Genomic DNA, 22,347 nt, shown 5'->3' with positions numbered 1-22,347 from the left:
CCTTTTTTCATTGAGATGATATGTTGCAAGATGGTCTTTGTTCTCTGAGCTTCTTCTTCTTAAGGTCAAGTTAAAATAAATGTTTAGAATCTGGAAAGAAACAGTAACGATGAAATAAAATCAAGTTAAAATAACCACCATCGGGAAGAACGGGAATTAAGTATGATGGTCTTCGTAGTCGTAGCATTGAATAACCAATAATACTACTTCTTGGCTTTAGGTCACTTAAGTGTGCGTGTCCATTTGAGAGTACTTCTGCTAGTGAACTCTCGAGAGCAACTCTCGGGAGACTTTTATTTGAGAGCCACATTTAAGAAATTTTGCTATCGTGAGCTCTCTGCTAGAATATTGAGAGATTTCTTGCTGAGGTGAGGGTACTCTCATAATCGTGTCCACTTGATAGATTCTTCTGCTAGCATATTATCAGTTGGCCATGTATTCTTACAAGCTTTAATTATCCACACTGATAACTTCCCATCCCGTCTGTCGACATGCCTTGCTTAAAAGATCTGTAGGTTTTCGTGTTTTCTTAAAAAAGTTTTTTTTTATAAAAAAAAAACTACAGAATATCAATGTTTTCTGTAAAATAAAAGATGTTGAAGACAATATTTTTAATTTTTGAAAAGCTATTTGAGTCGAAAGTACATTTTTACCAAGTTTTAGTATTATGTTTTGGTTAGGTTTTTATTTTTTGTAAAAAAAAACTCAATTAGATTTTTCTCAAAATTTTACTGAATTTTAAAACAATCAACCCAATTCTAAATATTCCTGGGGAAAAAAACTCCTCGGGAAACTAGTTCGCCTGAGAATAAAATTTTAATGTTTCTAATTCCCTAGGAAGACATTTTTCCCTTCGAAATCGGGAATGGTGAATTTTGATTTTCGAATCAGCTGTTCCGTTATTATTTAAAAGGAAAAATGTTTATCATTCCAATTAAAAAAGATGTTTTTTTTTTAATCGCGGCAAGGATTTTACGTGAAGAATATGAAGAAAGTGAACATGTGAAACCAAGCACTATTAGAACATCTTTAAGAAGCATTGCGAATCACTTGGAGTTGCCTCAGTGGCTATAAGCATTTATTACTTTATTCAAATGTTGTCTATCATAAATTTTAACAAATCATTTTTTTCTTTGGATTCAAAAGTATTATAGACTTAAAGATGTTTCCTTTAAATACTTGTTGGATGTCCACAGCATGTCCAGTGAACCAACAAGCAACCGTTTTGGAATCCTACCAATCATTAAATTGGGCGCATGTTTACGTTTTTCTGGGGTCGGAAATGAAGATAGTGCTGGTATGGCTCAACCAACCACATCACAAGAAAGATCTGAGTATACCACACCGGCGGTATTTCTTGAACTCTTAATTGCTCCATGCATGTGCCGTTTAACTTCCTTAAGTTTTCCTTTTTTTTTGTGGCGAAATAATCTTCATTACTTTTTTTTAATTCATAAATTTTGTCAAGAGCTCGGTAAACTTTTGTGGTGTTTCTTCTAATTTCTTTAGTTTCTTCAACTATACCCTTGAAGGCCTTACATAACTCCTTTTGAGTCTTAAGTTCATCATCAAAAGCTTCTGAGACAGTCCTTTTTTTTGTACTACTTGTACTCGGCCGAGGGTAACCCCTATACGTTGTATTATTTAGTGGTGTTGATTCTAGTTTGTCATACAGGGCTTCAATTACAAATTTCTGGAGGTATCCTTCAACTACATGTTCGTTTTCCGGAGGTTAAACATTTTCTTTGATTGCCTTTTCTCTTTTTTCCAGGCCAAAATTTTTTGCTGTTACACCTTCTATCGACTCTTTCATTCCAATTAAGTCGTAGACAGCCTGTTTTTTTGTTCTCTGTTTGGCCCATTGCCAGTCTTAGCCCTAACACTCCACACCTAAAATAATAACACACACTTCTTAATAATAATAATTGAACTTTTGTTTAAAAAATTTACCTTTTTCCATTCTGATATGTTTTTGCTTGGTGTACCAGATGAATTTAAAGTATTTTTAGCCGTATGCCAAAACAATAACAACTCCTCCTTGCTTCCTTCCTGGAAGCCACAAGCAATATCGCGGTGAACTTCCATCAAACTCAAGAGAATTTAAAGCTGGCACTTGTTTTAACATTAACATTTATATTATGTTTTATTAGGCTCTTTTGGTCTTTTTGTTTTTGGAATGCGAATAAATAAAAAACTTTATTCCATTCTTTTACCCAACGTTTCGTAAGAATTCTTTACTTCCCCCGAAGAAGTAAGGAATTTGCTTAAGTATCTTACATGCCTCCCTTATTGCCAGCAGTTCAGCCTAAAAAACGCTAGCAAAGTCAGGAAGCCTAAAGGATTTAGCTACATTTAGGGAAAGATCCCAGAACCAACTCCGCACTCCATCTTTGAGCCGTCAGTAAAGATGGTTGTGTCGAAACCTATCGACACGATGTCATCCTCCCAATCTTCTCTGGATGGGAAAATAACCTTAAAACCCTTACTAAAGCTCAAAGTAGGACTGCAGTAGTCAGTGTCTACCGAGATAATATCTGAGGAAATCAATTTCGTTGTGTTGCTGTGACTATAAGATTTTTACAACCAACTGTTTGATTCCTTCAGCCTAATAGCGCTGCAGGAAACTATGTATTTAATAAAAAGGTCGATTGGTAGAAGATCCAAAATAACATTTAAGGCGTCCGTTGGGCAAGTACGCATGGCCCCTGTGGTGCTCACGGAAGCTGTTCTCTGAAACTTCTTTAGCTTATCAATATTATAGGATTTGCTAAGAGCAGGCCACCACACAATCGACCCATATGTTAAGAAGGAAGTCCCCACTTTTTGCCGAAAGTTTGGCTGCAGGCGTAGAAAGCAACACAGGCCTTCTTAACCCGTACTTCCATATTTAGTTTCCAGTTTAGTTTAGGGTCGAAACGGAAAAAAGAAAAGGAACAAAATTCCGGGGAATTTTTCGTTTAGAATATGAGAGAAGAGAAAAGGAAAATGTTTCCCCGGGAATTGTCATTTAGAATTGGGCTGAATATTTCTTATAAGTAAAATTAGTTAGAAGCCATAATCTTAAATTTTTAAAAAGATATTTGTGTCGGAAATTAATTTTTACTTTTAAGTTTTTGTTTTTTTTTAAAACTGTCAATTTGATTTTTCTCAAAATTTTACCAGATGTTAAAAAAGTTGTTCTTCGTTGCACAAAATTCTTTTGGAGTTAAAATCATTTTTTATACGACAGCTACTCGCAAAATACGAACTGTGTTGGTATTCCGCTAGCTTATCTGGGATAATGGTAAACACATGTGCCCACTTGCGAGTCGAGAGTAATTATTCAACTCTCCGCGAGCTACTCTCCAGACTATGTCCACTTACGAGATCGCTCTCGAGAGCAGCTTGAGAGCGACTCGCAGCACGTTTACTCTCAAATGGACACCCCACCCACCCATAGTTGCTTAATATATTATTTTTGTATACGTTTATAAAAACCCTGGTTTGTGTCGACGTGGTTTATTTGTCCTATAGGTTCAAAAAATCACAAACTAGTCGAATATTTACTCTTGTCATTGAAAAGTACATGCCAAATAAACTAAAGGTCCCCTTCGCTCGCATACAAGAATGGTTGAGAGTTTTAAGTCACTAGGCCCTAGTTTTTAAAGGACTGTTGCGCCACCTAATTTATTTATTTATTTAAGTAGGAAGCATTAACAAAAACATTAATTTCATAAATTAGAACATTTTCTTCTCTTGAAAATTTTACCTTATGTCTTCTAGTGGCTCCGTCTTGTTTCCCATTGCCATTTTATTGTTGTGTTTCAATCCTTTTCTGAATGGCTAATATTCTGTATTTCAAAAGATTGTATATTTAAAATACTGTGTCTCAAAATGTGTATTATTATTATTATTTTAATACTGAAAGTTTCAACAGATCTGTTAGTTTGGTGCAATTGTTTATGCAATTGTTGATTGTGTTAGAAACAATTCATGTACAAATATGAGAGAGATATAAATAACTAAGAAGAAAAAATGAGAAATAAAAAGAGGATACCATTTATATTATTTTTTTTTTATTATTTTAGAGACTTATAAATTAAAATAGGTACATAAATGTTATTGTTGAAGGCAGTATATTAGAACATTATGCTAATGAGAAATTATAATGATGTTTTCTTAAAAAAAAAATATTTTGTTTTCAATTCACCGACTAGCTCTCAAACCGATAACATCGTTCCACAAGCTGTCGTGATTTAGTCGTACCGCCAAGTGCGTAAACCGGTTTCTCTTTTCAAACCGTACATCACTATTAAACTTCTCTTTCTACCACTTCTCTCTTCGCATACACACCTCACACCAACACATAGATCTTACTTCACTAAGCCCATGGCCGGCAGGCCTAAAAACATCGGAGGTCGCTTCGGGACCCTTGATCCTGATTGTGACCTCGACATCCAACCAAAAAAAAGATACAAAGTCAACAACACATCCCTAAATGCATTCCCCGAACTCCCATCCATCTCCAGTGCCAAAAACCCCCGATTCGTTGTTATAACTTCAACAAACAGTGAAAAACCCATTACCTCATTGAGCCCTTTTCTTTTAAAAAAAGCAATCGATGGTATAAGCAAAGACTACGATAGTGTAAGCCAACTTCGTGACGGCAGTTTATTAATATTTGTAAAATCGCAAAAAATAGCCGACAACTTCCTTCGTACTAAAAATCTTGCCGGTTTCTGCCCCATTACGGTTAAATTACATGAACAACTCAATCAATCAAAAGGTATCTGCTATGCTCCCTGTCTCATCAATGTCGACGAATCAGAAATTGTAAGCGAAATGAAATCCCAAGGTGTCAAAGACGTTTATAAATTTTTAAAGAAAGGGGAAGACGGGAAGCAAAAGCCAACAGGTCTTATGCTCTTTACGTTTGACCTTTATCAAATTCCTAGTGAAGTCGCTATTGGTTTCTACACTGCCAAATTGACAGAATATATCCCAAACCCTATGCGATGTCGCAATTGCCAACTGCTTGGACACACTCTGAAACGCTGCAACGGTAGTACGAAATGCGACTCTTGCTCCCTTCCCCCCCACACGCCTGACCCATGCACCCGCACAATGTGCGCTAATTGCTCGCTATCCCACTCTTCATCATCAAAAACCTGTCCAGCCTACAAACAAGCAAAAGAAATTCTCACCATAAAAACGTTGAATAAATGCACGATGAAGGAAGCTAAACGTATGCATAACCAACAAAATGTAAATCAAACGCCCCCCCTCCACGATACCTTCGCTGAAACAGCAAAAAAAACATCACACTTACCTACTACTTCTAACGATTCACATACCCCCCCAGCCTCACTACCAGGCTTATCACAGGCCATCACACCACCATCAACCCACTCTAATTCTACATCATCAAATTCAAAAACAACAACAAACCACACTAACGCTTCAAATCACAACACATCCAAGACATTAAGTACTAACACACGGACGCAACCAAAATCTCCCACTCCTACTCGATCACAAATAATTAAACCCCAACATGAAAATACCACTCCATCAAACACTTCTTATACCTACTCCACACCAAACTCATCATCCAATTCTAACACTTCCTCACAACCAGCTCAAAGTATTTTAAATAACTCACAAATCCCCTCAAATTCAACTGCCAACATCAACACACAATCCTCTCATAACACACATACCTACAACCACTCAAATTCATCTCTCACTCAATCACCTTTATCAACAGTTACTCAAAAACTTATTCATAGTAATGATTATTTTGTAAACAATATTGATAGCGATGATGCTGAAATGCAATAATAAAAATTCCAACGCAACCACTGACTCTGCGGCTCGGGAACTGAATCGGACAGGCTCCAATCAGAGCCTGCATGATTCAGCATCCGGTCCGCGGAGTCAGAACCCCGAACAACATAATTTTACCAACCCTCATAATTTCCAACAAAAAACTTCCAACACAAACAAAAAACCTTTTCGTAACATAAACCAGTCTTCTTTTACCAAAGGTAAAACAAGTTCTTGGAACTTACAAAACTTTAACAAAGCTCTCACCATTCTTCAATGGAACATGAATGGATTTACAAATAATTTCGATGAGCTTAAGGTTATAATAAAGAAACACAACCCGTCCATAATCGCCCTTCAAGAAACTCATTGCCCCTTCGCTAAAAATCTGACCCCTCCTAAAGCGTATAACGCTTACTTCCACAACTTACCCATTAATAATAGTGCCAAACAAGGCATCGCCCTACTTATTAAAAAAAATATTTCACACAAAACCTTATCTCTAAATTCAAATTTGCAAGCACTAGCCGTCGAAATACAACACAAAATTAAATTCACATACATAAACTTATACCTAGCTCCTAAAGAATCATTCACCAGTAACGAGCTGCTCAACATTATTAGTCAAATAAAAACGCCATTTATCCTCGGCGGTGACTTTAACGCCTGGAATACTCTTTGGGGATCCCCAAAAACAAACAAAAAGGGCGAACTAATCGAAAATGTTTTCACTGGCAGTAATTGTTGTATATTAAACGATGGATCCCCCACTCATCTTTCAACCCACAACACATTTACGCACGTTGATGTAACTTGTTGCTCAGCAGAACTTCTTCCAAAAACAAATTGGGAAACCTTAGACGACTTACATAACAGCGACCATTTCCCTATCCTTACGACTGTTAATATAGGACGAACGACAATACCAACCGCAAAAAACATACAGTTTAAAACCGACCAAGCCAACTGGCCACTTTTCAAGAAAAAAACCTCTGAACTATTATCCAACATAAATATGTCCTACAACAACAACAAGGAAGCTGCTATATTGCTGAAAGGTATTAGAACTGCCGCCAACCTCTCCATCCCTCAGACTATTCCAAATACGAAGCGTAAAGAGGTAGTAGCATGGTGGAACCCCGAATTGTCAACATTGCGCAAAGAAAAAATGATAGCATTAAAAAATTTTCAAAAAAACCTATCAACTCAAAACTTGATAGTCTACAAAAAGTCAAATGCAAAATTTAGACGGCTACTAAAAATAAGCAAAGCCAACAGTTTTATAGAAATGACATCCAAAATCAACCCGAACACCCCCACTGCAAAAATATGGCAAAATATCCGTCTCCTCACCGGTGACTTTACCCCACTTTCTATAAATAATATAGACAGCAACAACAATACTATCATAGATCCAGTAAGCATTGCAAACCTTTTTGCCCAAAATTGGTCAAACGCCTCAGAAAATATAAACTTTTCTGACCAATTCTTAGTAGAAAAAACAAACGCCTTACATTTCTCTCAAACACTACAACCAGCTAACACAACTGCCCAGAAAATTGAAGACCCTATAACTTTCATTGAATTTGAAAGCTGCCTCAATAAAGTAAAGGGAAAGACTCCAAGCAGAGACAGGATCTCCTACCCAATGCTAAAAAACCTACCCATCGAAATCAAACACAGAATCATAGCCCTCTACAACAGAATCCTCAGCAACCATGAAATCCCTCAATCCTGGAAATCTGCAACAGTCATTCCTATTCCAAAACCCAAAAAAGATAAAAATAAAATTGAAGGTTACCGCCCTATCTCGCTTATCCCATGTCTGTCCAAAATAATGGAAAAGATAATTTCAAAACGTTTGTTGTGGTTCGCTGAAACGAACAATCTTATTAGCCTCAATCAAGTTGCGTTTAAGGCTCAAAGAGGTTGCATTGACGCCTTGCTTCACATCGACCATGCCATTTCAAATGCTCTTTCAACCAAAAAACATATTTCCATACTCTCTCTTGACTTCGAAAAAGCTTTCGATCGTATAGGTCCTCATATTATATTAAATAAGCTCATAAAGTGGGGTGTTGGAAGCAGAATATACGGATACATAAAATCATTTTTAACAAATAGAAAATTTGTGGTAAAAACCAATAACGTCTACTCTTCCAGCTACCCACTTCATAACGGTATTCCCCAGGGATCACCTCTCTCGGTAATACTGTTTATTATTGCATTCGATGATATTAACGCAATACTAATTAAGTACCAACTTTTGGATCATTGCAGCTATGCAGATGATATTTATATTTTATGCAAAATTAATGACCTAAATAAATGTAAATCTTTATTTCAAATCGCATTAGAAGATATAATTGAATGGTCAACAAAATCAGGTGCAAAACTTTCAATTGAAAAATGTAAACTGCTTCATGTATGTCGCAAACAAAATTGTCAACAACCCAACCTTAACATAAACAGCACTATGATAAATAATGTTAGTAACTTAAGTATTTTAGGTTTAATATTTAACTGTAAATATTCTTGGAAAGAACATTGTTTAGAGCTTAAGAAATCCCTAGCTGCACGAACTAACATAATAAGATATTTAGCAACATATAAAAGCAATGTACATATTAACACCCTCTCATACATTACCAAAACTTTAGTTCTAAGTAAAATTGATTATGGGCTGGTTATATATGGTCACTGCCCAAAGTATGTTTTAAACATCATCAAACCCATCTACCACACAGCAGCGAGAAGAAGCATAAACGCCTTTCCAACAACTCCAATAAAAAATATCCTAACTGAAGCAGGCCTCCCCAGCATCGAAGTACGAAGAGATACACTAACTTTAAGAATGCTCGCAAAACTAGTATTCTCCAAGAACTCCATCATCGACAGCGACATCAAAAAAACATTGAATCAAAAACTAACTAAACGTATTCCATCCGCCATCGGTACAATTCTTAAAGAATCAAGGCGTAACAACCTGCCAACCAAAAGAGAACGACTCACATCCCCACGCTACCCGCCATGGTTCATCAATCCTGAATCGCTGATATTGGATCTAACCAAATATAAAAAACTAAAAACAGCAAACAGCACTTATCGCCAACTTTTTTCATGTATCGCCTCTGACTTTAGATCTGACGGATGGAGATTTATCTTCACCGATGGCTCTAAAACTCCGGACACCACATCTTATGCGGTGACTGATGAAAACGGATCAACCATAAGCATTGGTATTCTCCCAGATTTTGCCTCCGTCTTTACAGCTGAAGCATTTGCGATACTTCAAGCTACTAAAGCTGCAGCCAATCTCTCTGAAAAATGCATTATATGCTCCGACAGCATTTCAGTAATCAATGCAATTCACAACGCAAACAACAACACCGAAATCATATCAGTAATCAGATATCAACTCATAAAATTGAAAAACATTAAACTAATGTGGACTCCAGGCCATGTTGGAATACTTGGAAACGAATATGCCGACAGTGCAGCGAACTCAGCCAAAAACGCACCTGTACTCACCTTCAACATTTTCACCAAATCCGATCTCCTCAAGCATACCGGAAAGATATCTTCTGCAAAAAGTAGTCACGACTGGAGCCTATATCATCATCACTACAAGGATATAAACCCCTTAAAATCTACGCCGATTTACCCTACAAACTGTTCGAAACAAAAAATAACCAACTTCACTAGACTTCGACTTGGACACACTACTGCTTCCCACCAACACCTCCTCAACAAAAACGACCCTCCAACCTGCTCCACTTGCAACACCCACCTTGATCTAAAACATATTTTGGTGCATTGTCTGTTGACGCAGCCCATAATTAAAAAAATTTTCAAAAATATTCCCGTATATGAAATCCTCAAAAATCCCAGCTTAACAAATATAAATAATATTACTGAGTTTCTCAAAAAAGCAAAAATTGTAACTTGAACTTTCAAGCAAATAAGCCAATAGTCTCTGCAGCTAGGCTTGTTAAATTTTATATTAGCTTGTAATTTTAATTGCTTGTTAATAAATATTAATAATAATAATAAATTATTATTTATTAAAATATGAAATAAATTTACATTATAATGTAAGCATTTACAGCACTAGCTACCAGAGACTTAAGGCACATTTTTACATTGTCAAAACAATTTTTATTTTTTAGCCTTCTTTACAGCATTTTGAAATACAGAATTTTGAGATAAAGCATTTTGATCATGCAGTATTTTATACATACAGTATTTTGAGATACGTATTTTAAATACAGTATTTCGACCCCAACCCTTTTAATAGTTGTGAAAAATTTTAAAATTACACTTTGATCTGGAGCGATTGTTATGGATACTTATATACTTCTTCACTTTATATTTATTCTGTTTTTTTGCACTCTAATTCCTACCGCAATACAAATTTTTATAATTTATTTATTCATTCAAATCTACATATGATAATTTATTTACAACAATCTGAAGCTTTAATGAAAGACAATAACAATATTGTTATATAACTTTAGTAAATTAAACAATTTTACAATACAAATTATAAATTAATTTTATAACAATTTTAAAAATAATTAAGTGAGTCAGCTAGTAATGTCTTTTAAAATTCGATATTTCAGGAATTGAAATTGATGAGTATGTGCTCACAGACAAATTAATTAACAATAGTTGCCTAACACTCCCTCAACGCGAATTAGAAACACGTTTAAACAATATTATTAAATTCGTTTACCGTTTACCATATTTAAAAAATTACCGCCGTAAAGTGTGTGCTGTGGCTCCATCTTGTTGGAACCAGACTTCTTTGTGGTTCCTAGTAAACTGATTTAAGTTTGGTTGGAGGAAGGTCTCAATCATGTGACAGTAGCGATCCGCATTAAATGTATCTTTTTGCCAACTTTGTTTGAAAAAATACGGATATATACCTCTACGACAAATGCGCGATGCTCACCGTGACACACCATTATGATTACTAAAAATGGCACGTAGACCTCTATCTATCTATACCCGGTATACCATTTTATCTATAAATAGCTTTATATATAAACGTCTAAAAATACGGGAGGTTTTTTTGCCGGACTCTGTTGTTTAAATTAATAGCACCATTACTGTGCACCTTCCTTATATGATAATATTTTATGTCAATGTACTTGCTTCGTGGGTGGTGAACGGGGTTTTTTACCAGCTGTTGAGCACTAAGGTTGTCGCCATTCAAAGTTATATGAGATTTTGCAAAGTCGTTGCCTCCAAGCTCATAAACCAATCTTTTCAGATAAACAGCTTCTTTTGCTGATCCGGATAGGGCCATGTGGCTTAATGCCGCAGTTGGTTGTTTCTTGGGCTCCCAGCACTACCAAACCGGAACACAACACCAGTGTACGAATTTCGGTCTAAAATGTCTCCAGCCCAGTCGGCATCAACAAACCCTTCAAGTTGTTTCCCTGTAGGAAAATAATACAATTTGTAATTAGTTCAGTTGAAGTACCTCAATAAATATTTGGCTGCTGTGAAGTGTTCTTCAAGTGGGTCCAAATTAAAACGAGCCAATTTACCGACTGAATGAATTATGACTGCCTAGTTGAAATTGACATTAAGTCATTACCCGATGATGGACTGATACTGCTCTGTGTTCGATCGGTTACAATATTAATCTTGACATTCAAAGTGCTGTTCAGGTTCTAACAGAGTTTGGTTTTGTCTACATTCCACTATTCCAGTTTTTTGAAGAAGATTCAAAATAAATTGATTTTAACAAACAGTGATCAGGCCAGTGAAATCACGGCAAATTCTAAATCTTTGGAAATGATGTAAGGCATTATTATCGACGACCTTAAACTCTTTTTAAAGCTAAAGGCCCAACTATAATAGGCATAAGCAAACATAAAACCCAACGATAATTCACTTAAGTTTGCGAAATTACTGCATAGCCATAATGCAATTTTGCTCACGTATCTAAATGTCAGATTTAGATTTACTTATGCGCGCATATGCTAGCTTATGCCTATTATAGTTGGGCCTTAAGACTTCATATGCTGAATGAATTCCTCGCTTTTAGCAGCCAAAACGAAATCATCGACATAGACCGCAATTATTCTCAAATCACCATCATTGGTCGCGTTCACAAAGCTAGTGGCTAAATAGTCAAGGGATTCTGATTGGCTAAATCCAACTACAAAAGTAGTTGAAATCTCCCCTCCGACGTAGTGTAAAAAATTCGGCTACAAAGTTAGTGGAGAATGATTTTGACGTTTCGCTCGGTAAAGTAACACGAATTCAAATTGAAATAAATCGTTCAATATTTAAATACAAATATTAATCATTCAAATTTTGTCTAAAATTTGATTTGATTGAATTTAAAAACACATAAGATAAGTTAAAGTTATCAAATGAAAAATGTTTCTTATTTTATATATTGAATTTGTCAATAATATGGCAGTTCCAGATTGACAGAAGACAAAGCTGGTGGAATTTTGACTACGTAGCCACTAGCTTTGTGAATGCGACCATTATCTGTCACATAAACGCAACATTTGAAACATAGAAACGTTTATTCACAATAGTTTTCCGAAAATATTTATATTGCATATTTGAGTAGATGGGATTTCAAAGTTGCCTAAATTGGTTTCTCATTCTTTCTAAAAAACTTAACTGGGACAAATTTACCTACCACTATAGTTTTGTTATTAAGTTCCTGATCCATGTAATTGTATTGTATTGAACTCTAGTCTAAGCAACAAATATGATTTAGGAATACAAATTAAGCTCTTACGGTCTACTTTGAATTTAATGTTTCTCCCCTTGTCATCTTCGCTATTCCCCGTTCATCCTACAGGGAAAAACTTTTGCCTACCAATCGAAATCAAGATCTATTATTACATAGTGGCATTATATTACCTAATATAATAAATAATACGTAATTTCTTATTTGTTTTGGTACAATTAAAATATAACTTTTTATTGTTTAAATTCTATTTACAGAATTACAGCAGATGGATACAATTTAGATGTTATTCTAAAGAAAAAGAAGAAAAACCTATATAATCGTATGCATGCTGCAGGTAAACCTCACAACACTCCCATCTGATCAACTTGTAAGCTTTAAATAAAAGTGAAAATATGAATTGAAACTATTTACAGTGCACAGAGAAAGTACCGAAGCATCAAAACAGGCGCACCGAGAAAGTATAGCATCTTAACAATTGACTTCAATAACACAGTTGATTTGATTGATTGCAGTGTGCTAAATAAGTATGGGTGGCCCATTTTTGTTGCACGATTATAAAAAAAAAAATAAGTATTTCCTGGGACTGGACCAGAAACTGTTGTGTCTTTGAAATTAATGCTAATAGTAAGTTATATGAAATAAAATTGTAAGAAATCAAACGAGCAAAATGACAAAAAAAAAACACAAATATTTATTTTACATTACGTAAGTTATATAAACAATAATAATAATAATAACAAAACACACTCGCTATCATTATCAAATCCAACATTACACATTTAACATTGACACCATCGTTAAAGAGGCCTATAAGGCGCGCGCAAAGTATTTTTATTTTTAATATAATGAAATTGTTGATTAACCGCTAACGCAATCACTATTCTAAATTTATATACATTAAAACATTTAATGGCATTTTTATAACTCGTATATTTATATACAAAATCGTTTTAATTGTTTAGGCATAGGTATTTTGTTTAAACTTTTGTTTCTTACATTGTAAGAAATACATGTACTTTCAAGACTATCAACTCATTTAAGGAATTTCGTTTACAAAAGAAAAGAAAATGTCTTATTATATTTAATTGAAAAGATTGAACACTGAGTATTATTTGTGATGTTATTTAGTTTTTACAAGCATAAAGTTTTATTATTATGTCAAATTTGCATGCATCTATATCTGAGATTTTTAAGAAAAGTATATTGTGTGAATGAGTGCCTTCAAGAACGTAAACTCACTGTGTCTCTGGCATATAAGGGTTCAAAAAACCTTTGACAGGATTCTATCTATATTTTGCACAAGGATGGGTTTCGTTTTTTGAAACCCCTAATATGCCGAAAAAGGTTGGAAAATGATTGTTTTCACAAAATTAAATCCACAAAAAACCTCGTAAAACAATTTATTTATTGGATTGGATTCATCAACATTGCTTGTAATACTAAATCTGAATTTGCTATTCATTTAACCAAATCTAAAAAAAATATTCTCTATTTTCTTTAAATTAAATAAATACAAAAACAACTAGATTTGTTTGGTTGAGTTAGAAGCAAAATCTATATGAATCTATATGGAAGTGCGTAAAATACAACACAAAAAACAGTTAATAGTTGAATTAAATAAAATGAAAATTTCGTTGAAAATCTTGAGTCAATATATAGTTTATATTTAACAGCAGCGATCCATTCAATTTGTTCTTTAGTTCATTAAATTTAATAAAGATTATTCTACTCATGTTTTCTTTTGTTTTGCAAACCAATTTTCTAAAACAAGTCAACATTCTTGAAGTACAACAAATAAATACCTATCCTTAAACAAGTTATAATTGTTTAATTTTTTTTTATTATATTTGTCTTGTATTAAATATTTTTAAAAGTTTGCATGTTATATTTTATTAATTGAGAATGATTGTATTTGCATTATGTTAAAAATAGGATAATTTCATTTTTGTTAGTACCTAATAATTAACTTCAAACTGTATTTGCCATCGCCCTCTGAACCTTAGATAATTATTTAAATTTGACTTATATAATTCATCACATTTATTCAGCAATGCAAAAACAGAGGTAAACATTAATTATTTTATTTAAATATATTTAGATATCAATGGAGATTATAATATTTCGTTTTTAAAACGAATATAAAATAAATTGTATAGTTATTTAAACAAAACAAAAAAAAGAAATGCAATCCATTTACTGCTGCACTAGAAGAACCGTATTATTACTTGCACTTTATTTGCTTGTGTTGTATTGTTTTAAATATATAAAAAAGAAAAGAAATTGTTTGTTAAGTAGGATACAATTTTTATATTGAGTATTTAAATTTTACATAAACACATTTTTATTTTACAATCATTTAAAGGAGCGTTCAAATAACTTAGCATCAATAATATCAAAACGCTGTTATACAAATTGACAAAAGTTTATTTTTTATTAATTAATTTCATGCTTTATGTTTAAGTTGTCTCTTGCGTGTGGACTTTTTATGCACGGTTATTTTTGTTTTGTTAGTTTTTTTTTGCAATATTGTTAAAAGATTTATAATATGAAATTGTATTATTCTATATTTATATATATTGTAAAATAATGTAATTTCAATTAACAAGCCTCTGAGATTTAAGGGACGTTCTGGTAGTACCCCTGGCTTGATGGTTAGTTGGTCGGTTAATTCTCTTCCTGTGCCACCTAAAGTTTTTGTTCACGAGTACTGCCTCTTGCGAGGAATCGAAAAATCCTCCAGGATTAATTAATGTCATGAAATGTGCTTTCTTAAATTAGCCTTTTGGATTAGACATATAAATTGTAGGTCCCTTCATCCCTATTTGAGAGTTGTAAAGAAACACTACGCCCTGGGTCTCTACGAGATGTTGAGCCATCTAATTAACTTAGGATAAACAATGCAAATTTTATTAAAATATTGTGAGCTTCAAAGGAAAGTGTACAACTATTAACTGCATTTTCGCAACCCGGTTAAAGCAAGTGGGTTCTTTACTTTTAGTAAAATACTGTTGTTATTTTCTAAGATAAATTATTTTCCATGAATTGCCATATAAAACTTAACAGAAATTAATAACGTAAACAAATAAAAAAACAAATATTTCAGTTTTAAAGGGCCTTGCACATGAGAGCGGACAACGAATGAACGAATGGACGAACAAACGTGATTTTAAACATTTAAAAAAGCCAATTTCAAACAAAAACACATTTAAATTATAGGAAACCAATTGACACTAATTTTAGGATAATAAAATTTTCATTTTGTTCTCTAAAACAAGAAAATTTTGTAAAAACAGTTTGGTAGTAACGAATTGCAGTGTGGTTGCTACGAACTGTCAAGCTCTATTCGCGTTCCACACTCAACCTCAAAATGATACCACTCTTGTTTTGATTGTTGACAAGGGTAATTATAATTTGACAATTCGTCGCCGTCTGCGAATAGAAACAAAGCCCATGTGAAAGAAAAGTCAAACTATGCGAACATCCACAGTTCGCAGTTCGTAGCTCATGTGCTAGATGTTTAAAGCATCAAAAAAGTTTACATTATTCACATAAAGTAAAAAACTTAAAACTAGTACTTTGTCTGCTTCCCTTTTGCCTTTAAAACAGGATCAATGCGTCTGGGCATTGACTCTACCAGCTTCCTTGTCAATTTGGTTGGGATTTTTTCCCACTCTTCAACTAGAATTGACTTAAAGTCTCTGTTTGAAATGTCCCTCTTTCGGATCTTCTTATCCAGATACTCCCCCAAATGCTCGAAGGGTTTAAGTCTGAGGATTGCGTAATTTGATCCAGTTGCTTGGGTGTACCATTCCTTGACTATTTTCGATGTGTGCTTAAACTCAATTTCGCAACACTACTTGGCAAATTGTATCCAATTTTCCAATCTTCGAATAACTCTCGATATTCACTTTTTAATATGTCCTTGAGTATTCTCACCGATTCGGCCTTTATTTCTCCGATCGAGGAAAAACACCTTCATTTCATGGGTCTCTTCAACTTTGGAAAAAGGAAAAAAGTCGCACGGAGCCATATCTAGTGAATATGGAGGTTAGGGCTTGACAACGGTATTGTTTTTGGCGAAGAAATTACGAACAAGCAACGACGAGTGAGCAAGTGCGTTATCGTGGTACAAAAGCCATGAATTGTTTTTCTATAAATCTCAGCATTTTTCACGCAAACGTCCATAACTTCAAGGTAATACTACTTATTAACCGTGGTAAGATGTCTTGATGCATTACGCCTTTATAATCGAAGAAAACAATAAGCAAAACCTTCACATTTGATCGAACTTAACGTGCTTTTTTCGCTCTTGGTGACGTTGGATGCTTCCAGGTGGACGATTGTGCTTTGGTTTAGACATCTTAACGTTCAAGCAAACTTGGATCGTCGTTGACGTCATTTAACAGCTCCTGCGCGATGTTCATGCGATTGTTTTTTTGGTCAAACATTGTTTAAACAAGCAAAAATGTCCGAGCTCATAAAAACACGTCGGACCTTAGCAACTACCTCGTATTGTCAATAAAGACGAGGTTCCCAACTCCAGATGACGCCATACATCCCCAGACCATTACTGAACCGCCTCCGTGCTTAATTGTTGAATTAATTTTTTTTTGTGCATATTCTTTTTTTTCGTTCGTTTTCTTGAACCAAAAATCTCAAATTTGCTCTTGTCACTAAAGAAAACATTTCCCCAGAATGAAGAACTTTCTTTTTGATATTTCTTGTTATTTTTTTCTGAAATGTATGGCTTTTGCGAGGATCTCTTCCATGTAGCCCGCTACTAAGGAGGGTCCGTCGAATAGTGCTTTTGATTACGTTGACTCCAGAAGATTGGGTAATGCTTTCGGCAATTTAAACTGCACTAGACGCGGGATTTTTTCGCACCTCCCTGACAATAACACGTTCATCACTTACGGATAGCCTTTTTGGCCGTCCGGAATGGGGTCGATCTTTTATTTTGAAGTAATTAAAAAAAAAAGAATCTAAGCAACAAGCTACTTTGGATGGAAATGCACTCAATAACACTTTTGATCAATTAGTTATGAGCTGTTAAGAAAACAATATAGATTTAACGGTTGTTTTCCTGATAAACGAAAAATTTTACAGTATGAGTGGCAAGTTGTACACTTTTTTGACGCTTTAAAACTGATTGCAACTTTATTATTTTCTATTAAGTTTTATATGGCAATTCATTTAAAATAAACTACTTTCAAAAATAACATAAATATTTTTCTAAAAGATCGAATCCCCTTGATGTTGTAAAAATGCAGTCCAATGCTGTACACTTTCCTTTGACGCTCACAGTTTGTTTATGTTTTTTGAATTATGTTTTTAAATCATAATTCAAAATTTAATACCTAAGCCTAGTACGCAGCTGAAGTGAAACGAATTTTATCTGCGGTCTCCAAGTGCAGAGCAAAATGAAAACGAAAACCACAGCGGAAAAATACATATTTGTGGATAGTTCTGTCAGCTGTCATAAACAATTAAATTCCCAGCCTATCACCTGGGATTCTTCCTGTAATGTCTCACCTTAATCTGAAACGCCAAGATCGGCCTCACTACCCGACTTTCTCTTGTTCCTGTCTGTGACCGTGGTAGCGCATGCTATCACGTAAGGAACGCCACATTGCCCGCAATCTTCAACTGGAATACAAAAAAAAGCTCACATACGGAATTCTATTTATTAACATTTTATTGAGCAGTTAGTACCTGGTTTTTTCATTTCTGCAGTTATTTTACTCCAGAGGCTCGCAACGGCTGAATTGTTTTTGTGAAGTCTATGCTCCAGCTTCCGAATAGCTTCACTGGATTCGACCAACGAGGACAGTTTATTTTTTTCCTCCGAAGAGAAATCAATTTTTGTTTCTTCGGCTTATTTTTTGGAAGTTGAAGTTCACTGCTTCTCTTCATCACTTCTTGCACATCACCAATAACATCCTGAGTTTCCAATTCAGAAATGTAATGTTGAAAAAATCCATAATCCATTAAAATGACACATAACGTCGAAAAGCACAGTGAAATTTTTCGTTTATAATTTCGTCATGTCATTTTTGTAAGGGAAATTTCATTCCGCATCAGCAGCGTACGAGGCTTTAACATAAAAATTCTTAGTAGTTTCTTCATTTTTATAGTTATCCGTTTTAATGGGTCAGAAAATCCTTTCTCAATTGATATCACATCTTGAAAGTGTAACTTCTACACTATAAGCAGTTTCATCATTTCACCAGTTAACCAATTGTGATTTGTGCTCTATTGCCCACCTGTTGGAGCTTTTTGTTCTTGATAACCATTTGCACAATTGGCTAGTTTAAGAATAGAGTAATTAAAAGTTTCAAAAAGTCATTAAAACTTTCATAAAGTATTTTTTTCTATTTAAATAAATTAAATTCCTCTTAAAATTTGAAAAGTAAAATTTTGGCAGTGTTAGCTATGCGAAACACATAATCTAATAATAATAATCTCAGAATTTGATAACACATCCACGAATCAATCAGATGGCAGAAAAGGGTTTTTTGAGAAATTCTGCTCATTAAGTTTTTTTCTTCATAACTTTTGGTCAATGAGAGTGTTGAACTCTAAAAATAGCAACCATGAAAACCATACATAACCTGGGCATACTTTTGTTGGCCCATTTTATTGTGATGGTTTTTGCTAGGAATGTGCCTTGAAGTTGGTTTCATTTTTCATTTTCAATTGTTTTATGCAAATTCTTTCTGTATTATAAAATATTCATCCAATTCACAATCTAAAAAGAACGCTTTTCTCCTCGATAATACAAAATTGTATGAAACTTTTGAATAGATAACTATAAAGAATTCGTTCGTAACTTACAGCCCTATTCTGCTATTCACGTGGATCGCATATTCGATTCACCCGTTCGATTCCCTTTCACACTGCCTTTGCATTCTGTTATCCATCGGGTGAACTACATTATCTCAAACCGATTTGACATTCAAATAAACAAATGTTCATGTAAAAATCTTGGGAATGTTGGATAAATTGTATTGATTCATACAAAAATTACGTTTAATCAATCCACCTAAACAGAATAATTTGTGTTAATTTAAATATGAACAGTATTGGACTTTTTATTCCAATTGTAAGCTGAGGAAAAAGAGAATCCTCAAACTGAGAGCTTCGGAGAAATGTTGAAAAGTGTCTTCCTTCTTCTAAAAATGTTAATATTCTTTTATTTATAAAAGAAATATTCTAAATTTAGCAACAAATTAGTTTTCACTACATTTTGCTTACAAAAATTAACAAACTATACATTAAATGAAAAATCCACTGTATTTTATCTGAATCTGAATTGCATAGAATGAATGCTTTCACGTGAATAAAAGAATACCGCGCAGTATTACCGACGTTACCGACATACACAGATTCACTTCGAGTGAATAGCAGAATAATGTTCGCATTCACAAAGCTAGTGGCTATGTAGTCAAGGTATTCTGATTGGCTAAATCCAACTACTAAAGTAATTGCAATTTCTCCTCCGACGTGGTGTAAAAAATTCGGCTACAAAGTTAGTGGAAAATGATTTTGACGTTTCACAATCATCTGCTCGGTAAACTACATGAATTCAAAATGAAATAAATCGTTCAGTATTTAAATAAAATTGGGTCTTAAATTTGATTTTATTGAATTTAAAAACACAAAAGATAAGTTTAAAGTTATCAAATTAAAAATGTTTCTTATTTTACATATATGTACATATTTGCCAATAATATGACAGTTTCAGATTGACTAGCTTTCTAGTGTAGTTTTGCATTCACAAAGCTAGTTCAATTTTGACACGTAGGCACTAGCTTTGTGAACTGAACAGCAGATTAGGCCTGTTAATAAAAAAAAGAAAAATTAAGATGAAGACTAATCGCCACTGTTTTCTATAAGCCCAACATTTTTGACTGATTTCATCAGTGGACTTCATTGTCAATTTGATTCATTATTTTTGCATTGTTATTATTTTAATTTGTTGATAGTCAAAATCGGATTTATGATACGAATTTCATTTATTTTAAAATTAAAAAAATCATTGATCAAACCAAAATATTATCAGAATTAATGAATAATTCTCATTTTTGTTAATACTCCACAACATCTATGTTGGTTTTATAAGATATAATTTAAAATCTCTATTATACTCAGCTTGAAATTATTATTGAAGCATAAATAGTTATACACACATTTAAACTAAGAATACAATAAAGTTCAAATTTAATAGTTGCCTTATTATATTTTATTTTTGTTGCTTAAGCTTTTGTCAATTTAAATAAAATTAATATTTGCTAAATAGTTAATCATTTCAAGATTATTTAATATAAATATAAGCTTTTATAATTATTGTTTTATTCTAGAGTAGCTATATATAATATTATATATATATTTTAAATTTGTTTATTAGCTACATATGTATACATAACTGTTTATCTTTTAAATTTGTTTGTTTCTTAGACTGATTAGCTCCCCAAAGTATGCATACATAAATACAATCTCTTCCAACTTATTCATATTCACATCACAGATAAATGTAACATTTTAAAATTAACAATAAAGTATTAATAAATCCAATTGGTTTTATATTATTTATGTTTTGCTTTAATTTAATTTATCGGAAATCAGCTTTAAAACTAATGGCAGTCGCAAAGGGATCACATTAAATCTCATTTTGTGTAAAACTGTGGGAATTTTTCTAGTACGGGATTTAGTTCAGATGAATCTTATTACGGAAACAGTCTGTTTCAAAATAGGATCTTCGAAATGTTTTCATCTATGAGAATAAGGTGTGCAAGGTTTTGAAGTAGCTACTTTTAACTATTTGGATAGAATAACTATTCGTCTTTAAACAAAAATAATAAACGCTTATTACTTATTTTAACTTCCGCTTTCATACACAATCTAAGTCTAATCTTTTTCAAAACAAAAGCACCCACCTATTTTAAAGTAAACTGTTCTGAGCTACATATTGAAAATCTTGCACTCGTGGCAAATTTTGTAAAGCCATCAAAATATAGATCACAGAATTCTTTTTGTTTTTAATTTTGTAAGTAAAAAACTAGACTGATCGGAAGATGAAGTCGTTTTCAGCTTCTCTACTTTCGCGCAATAAAATTATTTCATTTTTCAGTAATTCACTTTCATAAATCTTCCATTTGCTATGATTTAAAAACATGCTGTTGTTTTTCTGTTTAACATCTAAAGAAATGATTATTGTTTTAAGTATTTAATTTGTTTGCATTGATAAGCTTTTGCGTATTTAAGTTTTTGGTTGGCTTTTTATTTATTATAGCCCTCATTGTATTTGAGCGCTCCGTATTGTTTTAGTTTCTCGGTTGTAACATTATAAATGAGCAGTAGTATTATGTAAAAGAAATGTTTTAAGTTTTTCTTTTTGTTTAATGTATAAAGAGCAACAAGTGAAGAAAAAAAATCAAGTACTTGTAAACCTATATATTATATACATCATTATGTTTAATTATTATTATAGATGATATTATTATAGACAATTCACAAGAACAAAATAACAAAAATTGAAATACAAAAATCATGAAACTGAAAATGTTTGTCTTTGCATAAAATAGCAATAACAACACTTACAATAAAATAACAGCAACAAATAAAAGATTAACATGTAATTCCTACTTTACAATACGATTATTATAATATAACAATGTAAATTATATATATATATATATTATATAGCAACAAAAATGAATAAACGCAAAATAAACAAGTGTCAAAAAAAATTATAAAATATATTTATTCATGTCAATAGAAATAATAAATCAATAAATCAAGTGGTGTTTTTATGA

General features: G+C 33.2%; 1 protein-coding gene across 2 annotated transcripts in view; it reads left to right on the top strand.

Annotated features, from left to right (window-relative positions):
• LOC129948578 (nuclear transcription factor Y subunit gamma) overlaps nt 1-22,347 on the top strand; it is a 49,613-nt gene extending 27,266 nt beyond the window's left edge. The window contains exons 6-7 of one of the 2 annotated variants that reach the window (XM_056059684.1): nt 12,787-12,866; nt 12,946-22,347. In XM_056059684.1, coding sequence (XP_055915659.1) covers nt 12,787-12,866; nt 12,946-13,004 — 139 coding nt within the window. In that variant the 3' untranslated portion in view covers nt 13,005-22,347. Of the gene's footprint in view, nt 1-12,786; nt 12,867-12,917 lie in introns of both variants that reach the window. The other variant, XM_056059685.1, reaches the window with a different exon arrangement.

This window comes from Eupeodes corollae, chromosome 2 (assembly GCF_945859685.1).
Source record: "Eupeodes corollae chromosome 2, idEupCoro1.1, whole genome shotgun sequence".
Lineage (NCBI taxonomy): Eukaryota > Metazoa > Arthropoda > Insecta > Diptera > Syrphidae > Eupeodes > Eupeodes corollae.
This window is presented reverse-complemented; position numbering and strand designations above follow the sequence as displayed.